We start from the raw sequence: 19,360 nt of genomic DNA, 5'->3' as shown, positions 1-19,360 counted from the left end.
CGTGCTGAAGTGCTGTATAAATTGCCGGTGGCTTGTTTCATTAGGATGTTTACTTCTGTTTCTCAAATTTCGTGCCCTCTGATACACTGGCGTAGTGCTCGAACAATTGAGCACCCTGAATGCTGATGTTTTGAGCGCGAGTCGAATCGTACGTACACTTATGAAATAAAGAGTGATTTGAAGTGACTGTAGCACTCTCCTTATGCATGTTAAAGAGGAGTGTCTGAAATATATCTATGTGATACATTTTGCGTTCTAATTCCTTTTGCGTAGTTCGTTAAAATTGCCGTTCAAAGTACGAAAATAGAGAGCCTGTCACCTCTGCCTACAATCTCCCATGAATCCGGAGAACCCGCTTTTGTCCGGATGCAGAAATGCGATGGGTGAGACTTAGGAAATTTTTAGTCATGTCGAGTTGCGAGTTTTATACCAGAGAACACGTTCTTCTGTCACTTAGTTCGTTTTGGATAAGAGTGTTGCGGCCTTGGTTTGGTTGCGGCACAGCGTAACTGCAGTTTGCAGACGTTTTGCTCCTGCCGTCTTGGGGCTGCTTGAGGCGAGTTGTGAGAGTTCGATCACTGCGGCACAGTATCACTGCAGGCGCTCTGCTACTGCCATCTAGGGGCGAAAGGAGAAGTTAACGACTATTGCGGCACAGTATCATGGCAGGCATTCTCCTCCTGCCATCTATTGGCGAAGTGTGAATCTAGCGTCCACTGCGGCACAGCATCTCTGCAGGCGCTTTGCTACTGCCATCTAGGGGCGAGTTGTGAAAGTACAATCACTGCGGTACAGTATCACTGCAGGCGCCCTGCTACTGCCATCTATGGGCAAATTGTGAAACCTACGACCATTGCGGCACAGCATAACTGCAGGCGTTTTAGTACTGCCATCTATGGGCGAAACGTGAAAGCATTGATCACTGCGGCACAGTATCGCTGCAGGCACCGAGGAGAATAGCTTGTCAGTCCACGAAGCCGCTTAAAGGTAGTGTGCCACCTTTGAAAGATTTCCCATTTTATTTTTCCTAGGATAAGAAGCTTCTGTTTTTACCTAATATCGCAAAAAAAAATCAAAAATGGGCCTGGAATAGTGCCTTTTTCGCCTAAAAGTTTTTCGGTTTTTAGATATGTATAACAACTGTAGTGGGCTCACCTGCAAACAGGCGTCGGGCAACAATCGCGAATGCGGCGCACTTGTGACAATAAGCAAAGGTCATTATAGTGTTACGACCATACGACGTATACGGGAATGAGTTATCAGCTGTCTAATCGTAGACAACACAATGTCGAGCCTTAAAGGGACCCTCCCACCTTCAAAAAAGTTTATGAATTGGCATGAAAGTGATGTCGCTCGGTTCAGAAAGAGCGAAAACGAATATCTACCAAATTTCACCGAAAAATATTCACCGGTTTTCCAGATATTAGACTTTTACTTTTGTTTACTTTTTTGGGATCTCCGCTGTTTCTAGCGACTTTATTTTAGAAGTGCGGCGTTTGCGGCAAATGTTGCGCGCAAATAGCATATACCACCGCGTGCTACAAAACGTTTTACTAAAACATTAAAAAATCGTTGGATATTTGCGCTGACGTCACACATTCAGAGGGGTATTCCTAAGCATTAGCCCCTCTGAATCAAAATGCTGCAATTTTGAAATTCAATATTTCCGATTTAAGGCATTTCTCGATGTTGTGAGTGCCGAAACCGGTAATTGTGAGCCAGGGACCCCATTTTGGCTATCTCAACTCAAATCTAATGTTAAGGTGGGAGGGTCCCTTTAAACTGTAAGCCCGTATTGGTATTGTTTCTTTTATTTGGCTGTCGAACATTATTTATGGTTTGAAATATGATTTTATGTAAAATAATTGATATGAAAAAGCCGTCTTATAAGTTATGACCCCATTTCACCACACGCAAGTGGCAGAAATGACAATGATCAGCTGACGCATTTTTCTTGGCCGAAGTCAGAGCGCGCGGCCCGACGCACCACGCGTATTTGGAAATTCCGACCTCGACGAGCATCAGAAGCCACCTAACAGGCGTGTTCGAAACCGCAGGAGATGATGATGAACGGGTTTATCGAAACTTGATTGGATGAGCATATCGGTAATAGCGATTTCAGTGTGTGCATTTATTGTTCATAGTGGTGTGAAATGTGGTTGGGGTACGACCGACAACCCGTCGGGGCGAATTTCGCACTGGGGTACTCAAAATTTGAAGAATTTAAGACGTTTCCATGAGTTTTAAAGGTATGGATAAGTTCTAAAAATCCGGTTCTCCTTATCTGGGCCATTAACTCCATACGGTCCAAGAAAGCTGGCACACTACCTTTAATCTGCATTTTCAGACATGCGGTAGACAACCGTTACCGATAGCCTATCCATCTCGGTGAAAACTGAAAGCTGGTGACCTACATAACATATGTGGACATTTCAATGGAAAGGAGACGGAATTGATATCATGAGCGGGCGTTGACGTAAAGACGCTGATTCTGCGAGTGACAAAATATGCCTGGTCTCCATGCCACGCCTTGAGTAAGGGCCGATCGAACAAAACTGGAAAGACTGCCATGAGAGGTCAGCATTGATCAAGACATTGACCTCTTACATCCAACGTGGCCGCATGAGCCCTAGCCATTCGTGTCACGAAAGTCGTCTGCAATAGCCAATAGCACATCTGGTCATTGGATAAAACTTCAGATAGGCACATATTATGCCCATTTAACCTTTTTGGTTATGTGAACATATCGTTTTAGTCTACGATTTTCTGGTATCTACCGTGTTTGAATCTGATAATGAACCCACATCAGCTTTAATGGCAATAAATAATTTAAAACAATGAAATGCCTGTCAGTCTAAGAGTGATCATGCCACCCATTCGATCACTGCCGACATTAAACGAACCATCGACCAGTAAAGCCATTAGCAAGTAATGACCTGCTGCCGATCAGCGGGGTGCGCAGCCCTATCGATCAACTTTTCCTTCTCGGCCGACGGTGGCACTAGACGTCATTCACGTGGTAGCTCTCGTGCCGTGCTGTTTTCGAATATCTGTAGAGAATTTACAGAGCGGAGAATAATAAGTGAACGGTCATTAATTCGTTTGTTCATATACCGTTCGGGGAAATGTCGATCGCTGATTATTGTGTTCGATTTTATATTTCCTCGGCGTTTCTTCAGTGGCTGTGATGGTTCATCAAAGCGATGCTTTCATTCACTGGGCTTAGGCGTCTGCTTATAATATCGCTAAAGAAGAGGTCATCCCAAAGTGCCATACAATAGCCATGTCATTTTATCCAAATGAGTCGATGCTTACAAGTATCATAGGAAGTGTTTTAACTTCTCCCTTGAAAGAATCATACGGACCCTTCTACGCCTTTGCAGGTAAGAAAATTACGTACTCTTTACTGTGTTTGTAACCATGCTGTTTGATTCCAACCAAGTAATGTTTATGTTTTCATGTTTTAACTAGGTTGTTCACACCTTGCTAGATCTTTGGACCTTTGTGTTTTACCTTTTCCGCTTGAAAATTCTTGTTCTGAACCTCTACGTAGAGTATAATTTGACGTAATAGCGGAATACATATGGTAAACGGCGCTATCGAACATTTCATGCGCATTTTTATCAGTACTCTTTTTAGCACTAGTTGAATGTTTTTGTTTCTTCAAAAATCAAGCCATGCCAAAGAGCTTTAGGAGTTCGACGTTAGCAGTTAGCACTCAACCTGAGATAGCGGAGAAGCTATTTTATATTATGCTAAGATGTTCGGCAATATACGGCCAGACCTCGATACTACGTACACTTGCGTGCATTCGGTGGTCTTTTTTAGGCAAATACTTCATTCATGCGTGACTGACGAGTGACGCGAGTGGATCAACATGACCCTGTATTTTTCTCAGAATCATCCAACATCTCGGCAAATGTGTCCGAGGCCGACAGCGTGACCGTGGTACCACTGGGTCCAACAACAACCGCTCACCACTCTGAACACCCGGCGGCTCAGAATGGCTCGTCCGCCGAGCACGCCGAGCATGAGGAAGGCGAGGAGCACCACCCGTACGTCATTCTGTTCCTCATGGTGTCGTTCGCCACCGGGGTGCTGGTGCGCGGCATTATCAAGAAGCTAACGTGGTTCAAGCTGCCTTACACGGTGGTTTTGCTCATGCTGGGTGCTCTGTTCGGCCTTGTGTCAGCTAGAATACCAGCGTTGCAGCTCTACACGGCGTTAGGAAGAGAAAATCCGCATGTGATCCTGCATACTTTTCTGCCTGTTCTCATCTTCGAGTCAGCGTTCGCTATGGAGACGCACACCTTCCTCAGAAGTAGCTTTTCGGTAAGTAAGCTGTAAAATGTAGTAACAAAGGTAAAAACATACAAAATATATTGCTAGCTAAGGCTAATTAAGAACAAGTGTCGCTTGTCGCAGTTTTAAGCTAAAAGCTCAGTTTTCGAATGGCTTGCAAGTTGCAAACATGTGTTTCGTAGATGTTTTCGCATGTATTTCCGTTATTATCATCTACATTATCGACTGTTTATTTTCAGATCCTCGTGCTTGCCATTCCGGGGATGTGCATAGCGGCGGCGATGACGGCCGTGCTGGCCACCTTCCTGTTCGACTACTACTGGAACTTCAAGGAGGGCCTGCTGTTCGGAGCCGTCACGGCCGCCACAGATCCCGTGGCGGTCGTCTCGCTATTGAGAGAAGTCGGTAAGAAAAATCTCTTTGGTTTTGAAAATATGACATGTGTGGTTCACACTCTGTGTGTGGACCTTTGATAATCTTTTGTATATGATACGGTTTTTGGAGAATGTGGCATTACCATGAACCCACCATGAGTCGGGTTTAATATTTTGCGATAATAACCAGTTTCAATACAGTCGGTATCACTGACAAATTATTATCTCACTAAGTAGGTCAAGGAAAAGGAATGTTTGGTGATTTGTGCTTATTGCACGTGGTAAGGTTCACTGACACATGTTTTTACCTTCACGTATTTATTTCGATGTGTTTATGATATTCATGATCCTTCGGTGTAGTGCGATCAGTTGCATGCATTTTCATATGCAATATAGGTAGGTACGATACTTGTTTACATGTGTATACTGTCACACTGTGTATGTTTCAATGTTTCCATGATTGTGTGTATTATGCCATGCCCCTAGTGTGTTACGTCAATATCCGTGTTTGTTCAGGTGCCTCGAAGCCACTGAGTATGCTAATTGAAGGCGAGTCGCTGATGAACGACGGATCGGCGATCGTTTTGTTCCTTATCATGCTGGACATCTGCAAAGGAACGGCGGAGGTGGCAGGTATGCTGTTTGCAAAGTTTTGTATTGCTATGCATTGCTAAAGTTTGCATTTAAACCGTATCTCGTGTAACTAATCATTACCCAAGATAAACAAAGTTGGAATAATCAGTCTCATGAATGAGTTGAATGATGAAAAGTTAAAATGCCGAGTACACACCCGGGACAGAAACTGGTAGAATATGGACACGCACAGAATTCACCTTCTCGCCGAGACTCCTCTCCAACACTAATGGAAAATGCCCAAGTGTTCGGCGTAACGACCCGACCGATAGGCTGGTCGATAAGAGCAGTGAGGAGGCTGGACTTACAGTTTGAACATGATCATTCGACCTCTGAAAATGGAAGACTTCTGAAAATGTAGGGATGGATACATGAACCACCGTCTAATCTTAAAGAATGCACGCACACCTATTCTATGCTGTCAAGTGTCAACCGTCTGATGACCGGCCTGCGAATGTATCTCCACGCCTCCCCCGCCCGTTCTGCTGACACATCACCAGAGATCTTATCGCGACTGTCTCGAGACGCAGTCGACGCGTGCCGCACTGCTCGGCTCGTATGTCCTCGACTCGTAGCGTATCCTATTTCACACTCGGCGTGTCGTCTCCGATCGGGCGACATACGACACCGCGGAGCTCACGGGCTCGGTTGAGATGGAGTTGCGCCGTGCGCGGTCTTCGAGTGGATATGGTGCCATAGCCGCTTTTTACGGGACTGCTGCGGCTGTACAGTGTAAAATTGGGACCCATCACGTTATGCATCGCACACGGCAAGCCACTTTAGGTAGTCGAGACTATCTAATAGCCCGTTTGTGAAAAAGATATCAAACATTTGCCTCATATTTTGCCGTTGCTTACATTTTGTCACTGACGCTGCGTTTTCGTGCTGTTTCCAGTGGGCCCGATTTTGGCTCGGTTCTGCCAGATTGCCATCGGTGGGCCCATTTTCGGGATCGCCTGCGGCCATTTCTTCGTGTTCTGGCTCTCTCGGATATTTAACGACGCCGTCTCCGAAATCACACTAACTATTGTGGCGGCGTACTTCACCTTCTACGTCGGGGAAGTTCTCCTGGGTAAGCAGACGGACTTGAATCGGCCACGATGTAGTCGTCTTTGATAATGTTTTTGTTATTGGTCGCCGCATAATAGTCGAGCTTACTTAAAAATGGTGTGCAAACTTACACTTGATGTAATCCAGTATAGTCCAGACAAACATTTGATGCGGTGAACCTTCCGAATGCCGATATCGTACCACCGCACTTCGTTTACCAGATTGTGTACTTTGCAGAGGTGTCGGGAGTGATGGCAGTTGTCTGCTTAGGTGTCGTCATCAACTCGAAGAAGACGTCCATTTCGCCAGAAGTTGAGCCGTCCTTGCACATGTGAGTCCATTTCACCGGCCAGAAAAGAACTTACGACCCGGTCTATGGTGTCGCCGCAAGTTCAAAGCAAATTAATTGCATTGTGATGATTTAAGCATTCCACTTATGCATTACCGCCATTACCATGCCGCTGTGACTTATTAGAAAGATTATTTCAAAATGACAACTTTTACCGCCGGCAGGTTTTGGGAGATGCTGGCCTATCTAGCCAACACTGTGATCTTCATCCTCGTCGGTATTGTCATCACGGAACAGGCCGCCGTCGTCTTCACCAACAAAGATCTTCTCGACATTTTCGTCCTCTACATCGGCGCCAACTTCATCAGGTCAGAATGAATTGATGTTCCCTTCTGGCAATTACTTTTTTTTCAACAACTGAGCTTGAATGATTTATCTCTTGACGCATTTATTGGTATAGTGCATCGTAGAAAGTGAAATTATATTACTCGTAACATAGATAACGCGTTTGATCAAGAACCCATTTCATCCCCGCTCTGTCCCACGCTCACGGTCCCGCTGTCCCATTCACACTTCTCTGCCTTTCCTCACCGCAGGGGTGCGATGGTGATGATGTTTTTCCCGCTGCTGTCACGCATCGGCTACGGCCTGTCGTGGCAGTCGGCTCTGGTGATCATCTGGGGCGGCCTGCGCGGCGCCGTCGGCCTCTCGTTGGCGCTCATCATCTACCAGGACCCGCTGCTCGGCTCGGGCGTCACCCGAAACGTCACCATTATCGGGCCCGACGGCAACGACGTGGTCGTCCACAAGGTGGTCGGAGAAAAGGTTCGTGACTGACGGACTGTGATATAGGCAGTCGTCTGGATCTCTTATGTTTGCTTTTAAATCGGTTTATGACAAATGCAGTCGGTTGTCAATTATATACGCATAAATTGACCTGTTTTGATAAAATAAGCCAATCGAATCTCCCGGCTGTCGGCCTCGGTTGGAAGACACTAACCGTTGAGAATGCGAAAATGGCACTTATATCAAATATTATTTTTTCAATTTAGAATGTCTAGCGCGCATTCTTGTCTCCTCACGATTGGTATTGTTGTCCGCCAGTTTCTGATCCACACGGCGTCACTGGTGTTCTTCACGCTGTTTATAAACGGCACCACCACGGCGCCGCTGCTGCGCATCCTCGGCATGTCGGATATCAGCGCCGCAGCCAAGATGAACATGGCGCACGCCATAGCGCAGCTGAGAGAGACCAGAAACAAGTGAGCGGACGGAGTGACGACAGATTTACACACATATCCCCGTTACGGCCTATCATGTAGCTCTCGTTGTAGTTTGTAGTTTTTGTAGTTTTCGTCGTGTAGTTTGGTGGTGTTTGTTCAACTTTCGAAATCAACCATGGCAAGCTCCACACTTAATATCAGAAAGTCCCGGATCAATATGTGTGTTTTTATGTAATTCTCTCGACCTGTGCCCAAATTATGACGGAGACTATAACAAAATCCTATATGCATTGCTCGGGCGGCGGAGACGGTCGCCAACTGACCACCGAGGACGGCTCAGTATGCGAGCATAGGAAATGTGTTTACCCCACGCTACCATTACCGATTTTCCATAGATCGATGGATATGTCAGCTGATCGTCTTATGTCGGATGTAAATGTCACGAATACGATGGACCGTGAATACTGACCGTATCTTATTAGAACCATATTGGCTGTCAATATGGTATAAAGGCCTCTCGATTTCTGCTTGCTATTAATGAAGACTACCACATAAAAAACGCTCTGTCCGTTATGTAACGCCTTTCTTTGTGTTTCAGAACAATTTCGATGCTCAAGATGGACCGTTTCCTAGCAGATGCCAACTGGGACATGGTGGAAAAATACACCTTTATCATCAACCCCTACCACAAGAAGGACACTGACGATAAAAAGTTGATGATTGATGAGTTCCTGTACCCAAGCATGCGCTACTCCAACTGTCCAGAGTGCAACAGTCGAGTGTTCAACGAGCCGACGCCCAAAGAGCACTTCGAGATGGCCAACGACGCTCGGGTCCGCTACCTGAAGACCGAAAAGGTGAGTACGTAATGGTGGTTACCATTATAGATTTGTCGCTTTGGCTGGGTACGTGCTTGCTTACAAAGCCTGATGTGTTTTGGGTACGTGCATGCGTGTGGAGTCTGAGCCGAGCGTGTGGAGTCTGAGCCGACTGGTAGTGCGAATTCGGTTCGAACTGCTTCACATCAGTCGTATATGCGTTCTGATCGAGATGGCCTGGCGGTCACTCACAAATACTGCTGAAAAAAAATGACCGAACTTTTCCTCAAATCGCACCTTTGCCCGCTAGTTTTAACCCTCACCGGCACAGGGGGGGGGGGTTGATGCACCCCCTAAGGTTTTTTTGCAAATAACTCGCGTAAAGAGCGGCCGATCGCAACGAAACTTTCAGTACCTTCGCATTGAGCAAGTTTACACCTACCCTGAAAATTTCATGACCCTGACCCAAATGACCTTTGACCTGTGACCTACTTTCCGAGACCATGTTTGGCCGGAATCGCGATTCGGCGTATGTCGGCTCGCATTAGCCGCGCGTTTGCAAGCTTTTCGTGGTTTCAAACGTTCAAACATGTGATTTGATGTTGCTCCCATGCATTAGGGTGGATGTCAAGGTCATCTGAAGGTCAGGTCAGATCATTGACCTTTGGTGACCTCGGTTCACTTTTTCGAGTTTTACATGTTTCTAGGCTAGTTTTTGGAGCTGATTTCGAATTTAGCAACCATTTGAACATTTACGAAGTAGTTTTGGTGCCTTCGTAACATGTTACGAAGCTGTCAGAGGCGGTTGACACGTATTACGAATACCCGTCACGACCACGACCCCTACCGGTTGCCGTGACCTGACTTGACCTGACCCGACCTGGTCTAAATGAAGGTCACCCGATGAACTAGGACCTTAAAATTGGATATCATCGGCTTCCTCTCGTGAAGGGCAACACGCTCGTTTTTTTTCCGCGAAGCTCTAGCTCGATCAGGGGCCAAACGCGAGGGGGGTCGTACCAACCCCCCCCCCCTCCCCCTTGTGCCGTCGAAGGACGCAAAATGGCCTGTGCCGGCGAGGGTTAAAGGAAATGAAGGGTCGCTGACGCACTATTAGGTGTGAGGTCATTTGTGGCACGGGGAGGAGTCGGTACCGGTCCTAGCGGGGACGGTGGCTGCGGCAATGCCGTCTCCCCAGGAAATATTAGTCCAGCGCCATGCCGGGTCGTGAGGTTCCGTCGGCCACAACCCACCGGTGACCCGGGCGGACGTCGGGTCTCGCCGGCAGTCCGCCGGCGCGGTGGATGGCGAGACGGGCGAGCTGGTGCCGGAGGCGGGCGGCAGCGCGGCGGCGCCCGACGGCGACGACGTCAGTCAGTCGGAGAGCACGACCAGCGACTGGACGGCGCAGCAGGACGACGACAGTGACCTGGCAGACGAGGAGGCAGGGCCCACCTACGAGGAGCTCGATGATGCCCGACGTCGCTACCTTCAAGTGGAGCGGGTGGGTGGCAAGGCCCGACTAGCATGCAGCGTATTGCGCTTCAAACAGAAAATGCGTGTTTCGTAGGGTCTCCCGAATGCTTGCTCCCGTCTGAAAAAAACCAAATCGCTTAGTTCAGCCCTGAGGCCACGAAGAAGCTTGTGTTCATTATTATACAAGGGTTCGGTCATTTCAAAACTGTTGCAGCGAAACTTCTGGCTCACCATTTTGGGGAAAGACGATGAGTCGTCGATGAGCACCGACGCGGCTCGAACTGGGCTCTCGCTACCAGTCGGCTCAGCTCCCAGCGCCTTTCCGACTGACTTTATAGACGGGCAGTCGTTTTGGTCACGGGCTCCTAACCATAATTTTCATATCAGTAGTTCTTGAACATAAATAAAGGGTACGATCTTTGAACAGTTGATGTCCGTGAAGTTCACAGGTTCCACTCAAAGCCTCATTTGAATGGCCCTGTTTTCAGATATCGTACTGGCGTCAGTTTGAGCACGGTATGATCAGCGCCGAGGCTGTGAGGACGCTGGTCGGATCGACCGAGGTGGCTGCCGACATGGAGGGAGCCTTCCTGTCCATCGACGAGCTACGGAAATCCTGGGAGGTAGGCGGCACGGAATATACACTGTGTGTGCTTGCCGTGTAATCTGTGGTATTTGATGTTGTTTCTTTAAAGGCAGCTGCTATTAAAAAATACCCCTTTCTTCTGACGTTTGGACTGTTATCGAAGGATTACTGGGGCATTATTTTGTCGGGCAGGTGCGCGGAGCGTTCGCCTGGATGCGGCAGCGGCTGGAAACTGTCGCTCGCTCCACAGAGCTGGACGAAGAAGAAGGCGATCTGCCTCAGGCTAGCTGGCGACAGGTATGCAACAATGACATTATTTGATATTGCAGTCGAGGCGGGGTAAACGCATTGCACAGGCAAGTTTTGAGACACTGATTTGCCACATTTTTCTAGAGTTGCGTCCTGATTTCCAGCAGAGTGAATATGTTTGTTTCGTAGTACCTAAATTGGAATAACTTCTTTCTAGAAAATCGTGAGTCATCATCGAATCATATCGTCATCTTTTCTGAACCGTTTTTATGTCTCACCTCATTCTTCATTTTCCCAACCAAAATTCTTCATTTCAGGCTATTTACCGTAAAGTGGTCAACACCACTTGGTTCGAGGTGCTGGTGTACACGGTCATTCTGCTCAACATGGTGCTCATGATTCTGGAGCTGACCATGTTCGATAAGATGGCGAAAGAGGACGATCCCGAGCACCAGGCTCGCATTCACAGCATGGAGCCGGACCACAAGAACTCTTCACACCGCAAACTGGAGCTGCTCCGCTTCTCGGTCAATATATTCTTCTTCCTATTCTACGTGGCCGAAGCAGTGCTAAAGGTGAGATATCGCGGTGAGATGAAGCTATAGGTAAGAATAGGCCGTAATATTCTGTCCATACTGTACTACTGTATCATTTGTGTTCCGCAACAGCACGCATTAGCAAACTGAATACCATCTTCAGATTATCGGTCTGGGATTCTGCAACTACTGGAGCACCCACTGGAACAAGCTGGACTTTGCCGTGGTGCTGCTGTCGATGGGAGACATTACATTCGAAGTGTGCTCACTCATCATCCGCGAGGGAATCGACGAGAAGTTCAAGATCATCAGCCCGGCAATCCTGCGCAACATTCGATTCCTTCGCCTGTTCCGCTTCACCCGAGTGCTGCGACTCATCAAGGTATGTCACGCACTAATAAGGAAATACTCGGAATCGGGCGCTTGACGGAATGACTATGTGCTTATCGTTAAAATGCTGGGGCGACTACCGCATCCTCTCGTTCCCAAACGGGAATAGGTATAGTGATACATGTGTAGGGATAACACGTCCTCTGAATTGACTTCATGATAATGATTGACGTCTTCCGAGTCGTCGGGAATTAACTAATCCTGCTTTCCGTTTTCAGCCGATGGTGCCGCGGATTTTGGACTTTTTGAACCGTCAGATCAACCAGCGGCTGTCGCTGGGCTACGACATCGGCAAGGGCTATGTAGTGGGAGAGGAGGAGGTGGCCAAGTACATCAACCACATGGTCGACCACAAACAGATACTGGAGAGCCTCAAACGGCTCTCAGACGAAAGCAGGTAAGTGCGATTCATGGTTGTGGTCCTGTACTGACAGAGCGATGCGTAATATGAATAGTACCGAAGCGCTGTGCAATCCGCACTGGTATGGTAGTTCTCATAACTGCCTGTGCAACATTTGACGCTACAAACTTTTTGCAGGCTCATGGTGATCCGAGACTTGGGAATGCTGCAGCGAGAACACCCTGGCATTGCCATAGCCGTGAAGACGCGCCAGGCAGTCCGCTCGGTCCTAAACAACGTCAGGGAAACCATCACCGAACTCAAGGAAGGAGGTCGGTGGAATAGCGATACAAAAGCATAAATAGTGTCCATGACAATGTCATTACAAATACTGTCCATTAATAATATTCGACGTTATCTACGAAACCCTTAGTAGCCTTCGAATGTCTAAGTTACCATCGAAATATTGTCCTGTGTTTCTGTGGGACAGGCTTATTGGACGAGGCCGAGTACTCGCGACTGGAGCACATTATCGACGATCGCGTCAAGCTGCTGATGGTCGCCCCACCGTACCTGCCGCCGCTGCCGCCCACCGAGCTGCTCAAGAACATCCATTGGGTCGGCAAAAACCAGCTCCTGGTCGATCACCTGGAGGTCAGAACGTGTCACTGGCTCACACATTTGGCAGCCCTCTGTTTAACGGTACTGGTCTTATAAAATCACTTACTTGCATGTTCCATCTAATTGTTTCAGTGCTTTGATGACCTACAAAAATGCGTCTTTATTATAGTAGAAAAACGGTACCTGCTTTACCGTAAATGGTGCCTGAGCGCGAGGGGCGTAAACGATTATAAAAAGGCCTGCGTCTGCTTAATAATGTTCATCATATGTCGTTTCACGCCCTTCAGAGCCATGCACAACTGGTGAACCTGGACTTTGGTGACAAAGTGAAGGACTACGGAGATGCCCCGAACGGCATTTACATCATAGTCTCCGGCATGCTGAGAGTAGAGTGCCGTGAGCCCGCCAAGCTTCATGAAGTGAGTATAATTGCGAAGTGACATGAAATGTATGCAGCTGTTTCCGTTTCATGCAAATTATGCTAAAACAGTCATTTTAAAGGGTCATTGATTGGCTTCAGCATTTCTTAAATATTTTTCAACATAAATCCGTTTAGGCCAAAATTAAAGGGACCCTCCCACCTTAACATTAGTTTTGAGTTGAGATAGCCAAGTTTGCGGCCAGGCTCAGAAACCACCATTTATCCTGGTCGCAACCCCCGCAGCTTTATGGTGTTCAAGAAATTTCTTCTCTTTACTTGCAGGGTGGGACCAGCGTGGTCCCTATCTCTTAACCATTACGGGAATCTGATGACGTCATCAGGCTTTCGAACGTCCGTTAAATGTTTGACTAAAACGTTTTGTAGCACGCGGTGGTATATGCTGCTTTGCGCGCAACAAATGCCGCACTTTCAAATAAAGTCGCTAGGAACAGCGGAGATCCCAAAAAGTAAACAAAAGTAAAAGTCTAATATCTTGAAAACCGGTGAATATTTTTCGATGAAATTTGGTAGATATTCGTTTTTGCTCTTTCTGAACCGAGCGACATCACTTTCATGGCAATTCATTAACTTTTTTGAAGGTGGGAGGGTCCCTTTAAGCGGTATTTTAAGTACTGAAACGTATGTTTTAATCAATCTGGTAGATGGCTACTCACAGCGATAAACACCGCTGCACATTGCAGGAGATTCTGAAGACGGGCGTGCTGCCCAACTCGGAGATCCTGGCGCCCTCGTACGAGGTGTCTGTTCTGCGCGACTACGTCGGCGCCGGTAATGTGATTGGCGAGGTGGGGGTGCTGACTGGCCGACACCGCGACGCAAGCGTCGAGTGTGAGACCGCCGTCCAGGCCTACTACATCTCCAACGAGGTAATGAGCAGACGGACACAGACGCGCATGCAACATACCCAGACGGGCAAATAAACACAAAGAGACACAGACACGCAATAGAGACAGACATAGAGACAGGCAACCACATTAAAGGGACACTCCCACCTTAACATTAGTTTTGAGTTGAGATAGCCAAATTGGTGGCCATGGCCTGCAAATACCGGTTTGGGCACTCACAACATCGACAAATGCTTTAATTCGGAGATATGGAATTTCAAACTTGCAGTTTTCGGATTCTAAGGGGCTAGTGCATTGGTATGCCCCCTTAGAATTTGTGACGTCAGCGGAGATCTAACGATTTTTAAATCTTTTACTAAAACGTTTGGTAGCACGCGGTGGTATACGCTGCTTTGCGCGCAACAAATGCCGCACTTTCAAATAAAGTCGCTAGGAACAGCGGAGATCCCAAAAAGTAAACAAAAGTAAAAGTCTAATATCTTGAAAACCGGTGAATATTTTTCGATGAAATTTGGTAGATATTCGTTTTCGCTCTTTCTGAACCGAGCGACATCACTTTCGTGCCAATTCATTAACTTTTTTGAAGGTGGGAGGGTCCCTTTAAACAACATTAAACTCAGCACATTAAACAACAGCAGGCCTCGAGAAAGGCGAAGCCTGCTGGAAATATGTGTGGTTCCAGAAATTCGCGCTGAATTTTTAATGTAATTCGTGCCTGTTACAGTCAGCTGGGCATAACAGGGATGTGACGCGAAGAATCCGCGCTATGTCCGGAAATTATACCACATTAACCCTCGCATGTGTAGGGGGGTCGGATGGACCCCCCCCCATGGTTTTTCGCGAATAACTCGCGTAAAAAGCGGCCGATCGCGACGAAACTTTCAGTACCCTCCCATTGATCAATTTTACACCTACCCTGAAAATTTCATGACCCTGACCCAAATGACCTTTGACCTGTGACCTCTTTTCCGAGACCATGTTTGGCCGGAATCGCGATTCTGCGTATGTCGGCTCGCATTAGCCGCGCGTTTGCAAGCTTTTCGAGGTTTCAAACGTTCAAGCATGTGATTTGATGTTGCTTCCATGCATTAGGGTGGGTGTCAAGGTCACCTGAAGGTCAGGTCAGGTCATTGACCTTTGGTGACCTCGGGTGACCTCGGTTCACTTTTTCGAGTTTTACATGTTTCTAGGCTAGTTTTTGGAGCTGAATTCGAATTTAGCAACCATTTGAACATTTACGAAGTAGTTTTGGTGCCTTCGTAACATGTTACGAAGCTGTCAGAGGCGGTTGACACGTACTACGAATGCCCGTCACGACGCCTACTGGTTGACCTGACCTGACCTGACCCGACCTGGTCTAAATGCTTCAAGACATCATCTGTGATCAAAACTAACACGATATTCGTGATCAGCACCCCGAAAAACCCCTTAGCAGCCACACTTTACGACTTTCTAACAGGTCCCGATTTTCCCGACTTTGGGTCATTGACCTGACCTGGAAGGTCAACCAATGACCTAGGACCTTAAAATTGGGTATCATCGGCTTCCTCTCGTCACGGGCAACACGCTCGTTTTTTTCCGCGAAGCTCTAGCTCGATCAGGGGCCAAACGGCAAGGGGGGGGGTCCAACCGACCCCCCCCCCCCCCCTACACATTAGAAGCTGGCAAACGCCGCACACATGCGAGGGTTAAATCCGTTCTCGCAGCATCAACTTTAGTAGAACTGCGCACGGACTACGTCCCCAAGGCCGGTGTCCGATGCTGCTGTTGCAACAAGTTTTTGTGTCTTTCAACAGGTGATGGCAGAGATGCGTTCCAAGTTCGGCGAGGGTCCCGAGAACCTCGAGTACATGATGTGGCGCAGCATCGCCATGCGAGTGGCAATCAACGTGCTGATGGACCAGTCCCAGTACCAGGTGGGCCGCCCTCAGTGGTTTCCAGCCGCGTTTGAGCGCATAATGAACTATATGAAAATATAAGCAATAAGCATGCCACTCACGAAAGCAAAACAATAACGTATTAGAATAGGCTGTTGGCATCATTTTTGGCGACGCTTCTTTTCGCGACGCTTCAGTGGCTGCACTGGCAATGGCAGACCAAACATTTTAAATTTTTCAGTTTTGTGTTGTTACATTCGTTTGACTCGGCCACTCGTTTACAGTCGTGGACGCAGCAAAGGATAAAAATATACGTAGAAAAATGCTTCCTTCCCAAGCTCGACTACAAGAAGACATTCACAGCGGTTGATTACTTGGAAGACGTGATCTTAGTGCAGGGCAAGGCGATGAATCCCCATACCAGAGAGGTGAGTCACTGCGCTTCAGCGATACGTCTGTGCCATTTCACACATCGCAAAACCTATTTAGCTCGATTAGTAGGTTTGAAACCGAAGCTTACCGTCGGTATAATTTAACGTCGGCTATATTTTAGTTTGTTGTCGAATTTTGATGACTGAAATTTTGTGGATCTTGACAGACAGAATCGGATCTTCTTGAAATAATAATTAGCGTTCGAAAATCAGCGCCTACCGTCCGTTTTTGCTCGAATATGATTGCTCTCAATAATTCACCGTGTTTATTTGTGTTTTCCGCAGGTGTTCACGGCGCCGACGTACGTGCCGCGCACGGTGCACCAGCTGGCCTTTCTGACGGAGCGCCGCTCCAGCACCAGCGGCTCGGCCGTGCTGCCGCGGCTGCTGGTCATCCCCGGCGCCGACATGCCGCAGACAGACATCTGGGAGATGATGGGATACGACGCGGACGCCATCGCCACCAAGACGGTCAGCTCGGTGGCCAGCTGCAACATCCACACCAAGTCGTCCCGCGGCCTGCTGGCCTCCCGGCCGTCACTGTCCGGAGCCAACCGAGCATCGCCGTCCATGCCGAGGGTGGACGAGTAGCGACGGAGGTTCGGGAATCAGGAAGGGCGAGTCGGTCAAAGATGGATGCAGAATCTCAGCTAGGTGAGGGACAGAGCTGGTCCTCAGGCAGTCCAGACTATCAGCACTGCGATCCCGCCTTCAAAGAGGCTGATTTTCGTCAGATTTCAGTTGTACCTAATGATAAACTGCATCAATATCTATTTAAGCTCGGCGATTAAGCACAAACGGCATTTGCAGAGCATTTTTGTAGGACGTGCGATGTAACAATGTAGGTTGTAGAACTTGGAAAGTTGTATGCACATGATGCAATCATGAGATGTAAATGCTCGCAAATAAAGGTTGTTGTCTGTTCACCATTACAAATGATTTTAGTCGATGACGCCAATTCGGATTGAACGATTTAGTCAATTACGTCAATTTGGATTGAACACTTGTGCCTGCGGTTAGCGAAGCCTGGCGAGCAGTCTTTCTCGCCTTTTCCTTTCTCCCGCTCTACTAAAGCGCGACGCGTTTTTTTTTATGGCAGCAAAAGATAACAGCTCAATTCTCTTATGAGTGAACACGAATGTAAAAAATATACCATTTTCATAAAAAGGAAGCTTTAAAGTAGGGGAAGTTGGGGGAACGCCGAATACTTTTTTTTCTGACGCCCGTAGCACGCAAGGTAGACAACATAAGCTATTCTTGTTGGCGTCATTCGAGAGGCCAGTCTTTTGCCTTTCAAACATACCAGGCGCATTTGATGAATTCGCATGCCGTTAAGCGCACAAACTAAAAATATCAAAGAAGTGACTTTTTCGGCTTTGCCCCGGACTGCGGGGAAAGCCGAAAATGGGAGAAATGATCTACGGGGAATGCCGACATTGATGTTTTGCCACTTTATCTCAAACTTTATCCAGAATTTATCAAAGCTGACACGCAATTTAAGAGCTTGAGGACGCTTGGTGCACACTGGAAGTTATAATTGTGTGATATAATAAGAAAATGCCAGGTAAATAATTCCTTATAGGTAACAGGCCGTTGTGTCGGTTGAAAGTGTAATTTGTGTGACTAAAAACTCGCGTTGCTATTCTACAGCAGTAAAGTCCACGTAGCGTGCTTTAACGTGCGTAATTGCACGTTTTCGGCATTACCCCAGCCAGCCATACTTTCATTTGCAGGCCCATAACTTTTCAACGTGCCGTATAAATTTCAAATAGGCAGCACACTTATGCAAAGACATGCTGAAGATTACTTGACCGAATTGGCCAGACAAACGGTAGCATAATGAGTAAGAAATGCAGCTTCAAAGGCGCATGTAGTATAAGGAACGCGTACCTTGAAAACGCTCTTGGCGCCCTCACAGCCGAAGTATTCCGAATAACGACTCGTAACAAACATGCGATAATTGTAGTCACTTAACCCGCGCACCGACGGGGGTCTGCGCCAACTTAGTACCGACGGGGGGGGGGGGCGGATGACCGCCCCCCCTGAGATCTCGAGAACGAAGCAAGATAGCGACAAGCGGTAAACGGCATCGGATACGCACGGACAAGGTCTACAATTTTTACTAAGGTCATTTTCAGGTCAGGTCAAAGATGACGTCACAGGGGTCGAAAAAGTCAAAATGGCGGCGCTAGATATGGAGAAGGTTTTTCTCGAATAACTTTCGAAGTAGTCAAGATAGGAACAAACTAAGGGCATCATCGTGATCCTCTCGTCAATCCGCATCGAATGATATATATGTTGACCTCGAAAGGTCAAGGTCAAAGGTTGACCTCAGGTCACGTGACCTCGAGGTCATCATGTATATCATTCGATGCGTCTTGACGAGCTGAACACAATGAGACCATCCGCGCGGCTGTATCTTGTTCCTGTAAGGAGTTATTGGCAAAAAAACCTTTGGTGACCTTTGATGACGTCACATGACCTTACAGCTGCCCAACAGCAAAACAGACCTCAAGGTAGTGAAGGTTGATCGTATGTGAAGTCATGTATGGTATATGGGGCCATTCCGACCCGTTTTAGTGGTAAAAACAGGGAGTTGATTTTTCCCCCGTTGACTTATAATGGGGAGGTCGCGAAATTGACCTGACCTTAGGTCACCGACATCAAAATTCCGAGATATACAAATTGTAGCTACTAATGACCTAATAACATCCTGCGACTTTCAAAGGCCTCCGACATCTACTGTAGCTCTGGCACGGTGACAAAGTTGCAAAAAAGTGACTTGAGGTTGGGTCATTCAAAGTGACCTGGTGACCTGACCTTAAAAGTTACGAGGTTGAAACTTGCACACCATGTGTAAAATTGATGAGGTTATAGT

At 47.4% G+C, this 19,360-nt stretch overlaps 1 protein-coding gene across 2 annotated transcripts; it reads left to right on the top strand.

The window, feature by feature from the left end:
- The first annotated feature begins 2,413 nt into the window (after nucleotides 1-2,413).
- On the top strand, nucleotides 2,414-17,418 carry LOC122379816 (sodium/hydrogen exchanger 10-like). Of its 2 annotated transcripts, XM_043362334.1 has the most exons (24): nucleotides 2,414-2,423; nucleotides 3,227-3,383; nucleotides 3,899-4,332; nucleotides 4,542-4,707; nucleotides 5,193-5,309; nucleotides 6,205-6,381; nucleotides 6,597-6,690; nucleotides 6,873-7,016; nucleotides 7,245-7,473; nucleotides 7,753-7,910; nucleotides 8,470-8,728; nucleotides 9,978-10,193; nucleotides 10,654-10,788; nucleotides 10,944-11,048; nucleotides 11,318-11,575; nucleotides 11,700-11,918; nucleotides 12,145-12,323; nucleotides 12,465-12,598; nucleotides 12,757-12,920; nucleotides 13,175-13,306; nucleotides 14,010-14,195; nucleotides 15,971-16,090; nucleotides 16,336-16,479; nucleotides 16,768-17,418. In XM_043362334.1, exons 2-24 carry the CDS (start codon nucleotides 3,284-3,286, stop codon nucleotides 17,071-17,073), a joined length of 4,176 nt encoding a protein of 1,391 aa, XP_043218269.1. In that variant the 5' UTR covers nucleotides 2,414-2,423; nucleotides 3,227-3,283; the 3' UTR covers nucleotides 17,074-17,418. The 2 variants fall into 2 exon arrangements, with proteins under 2 accessions (XP_043218269.1, XP_043218270.1); XM_043362335.1 differs by lacking the exons at nucleotides 2,414-2,423; nucleotides 9,978-10,193 and having other exon boundaries at nucleotides 3,053-3,383.
- The last annotated feature ends 1,942 nt before the right edge of the window (nucleotides 17,419-19,360 follow it).

Source organism: Amphibalanus amphitrite, unplaced genomic scaffold, assembly GCF_019059575.1.
Source record: "Amphibalanus amphitrite isolate SeventyFive unplaced genomic scaffold, NRLGWU_Aamphi_draft 000084F_arrow, whole genome shotgun sequence".
In the NCBI taxonomy this organism is placed as follows: domain Eukaryota; kingdom Metazoa; phylum Arthropoda; class Thecostraca; order Balanomorpha; family Balanidae; genus Amphibalanus; species Amphibalanus amphitrite.
This window is presented reverse-complemented; position numbering and strand designations above follow the sequence as displayed.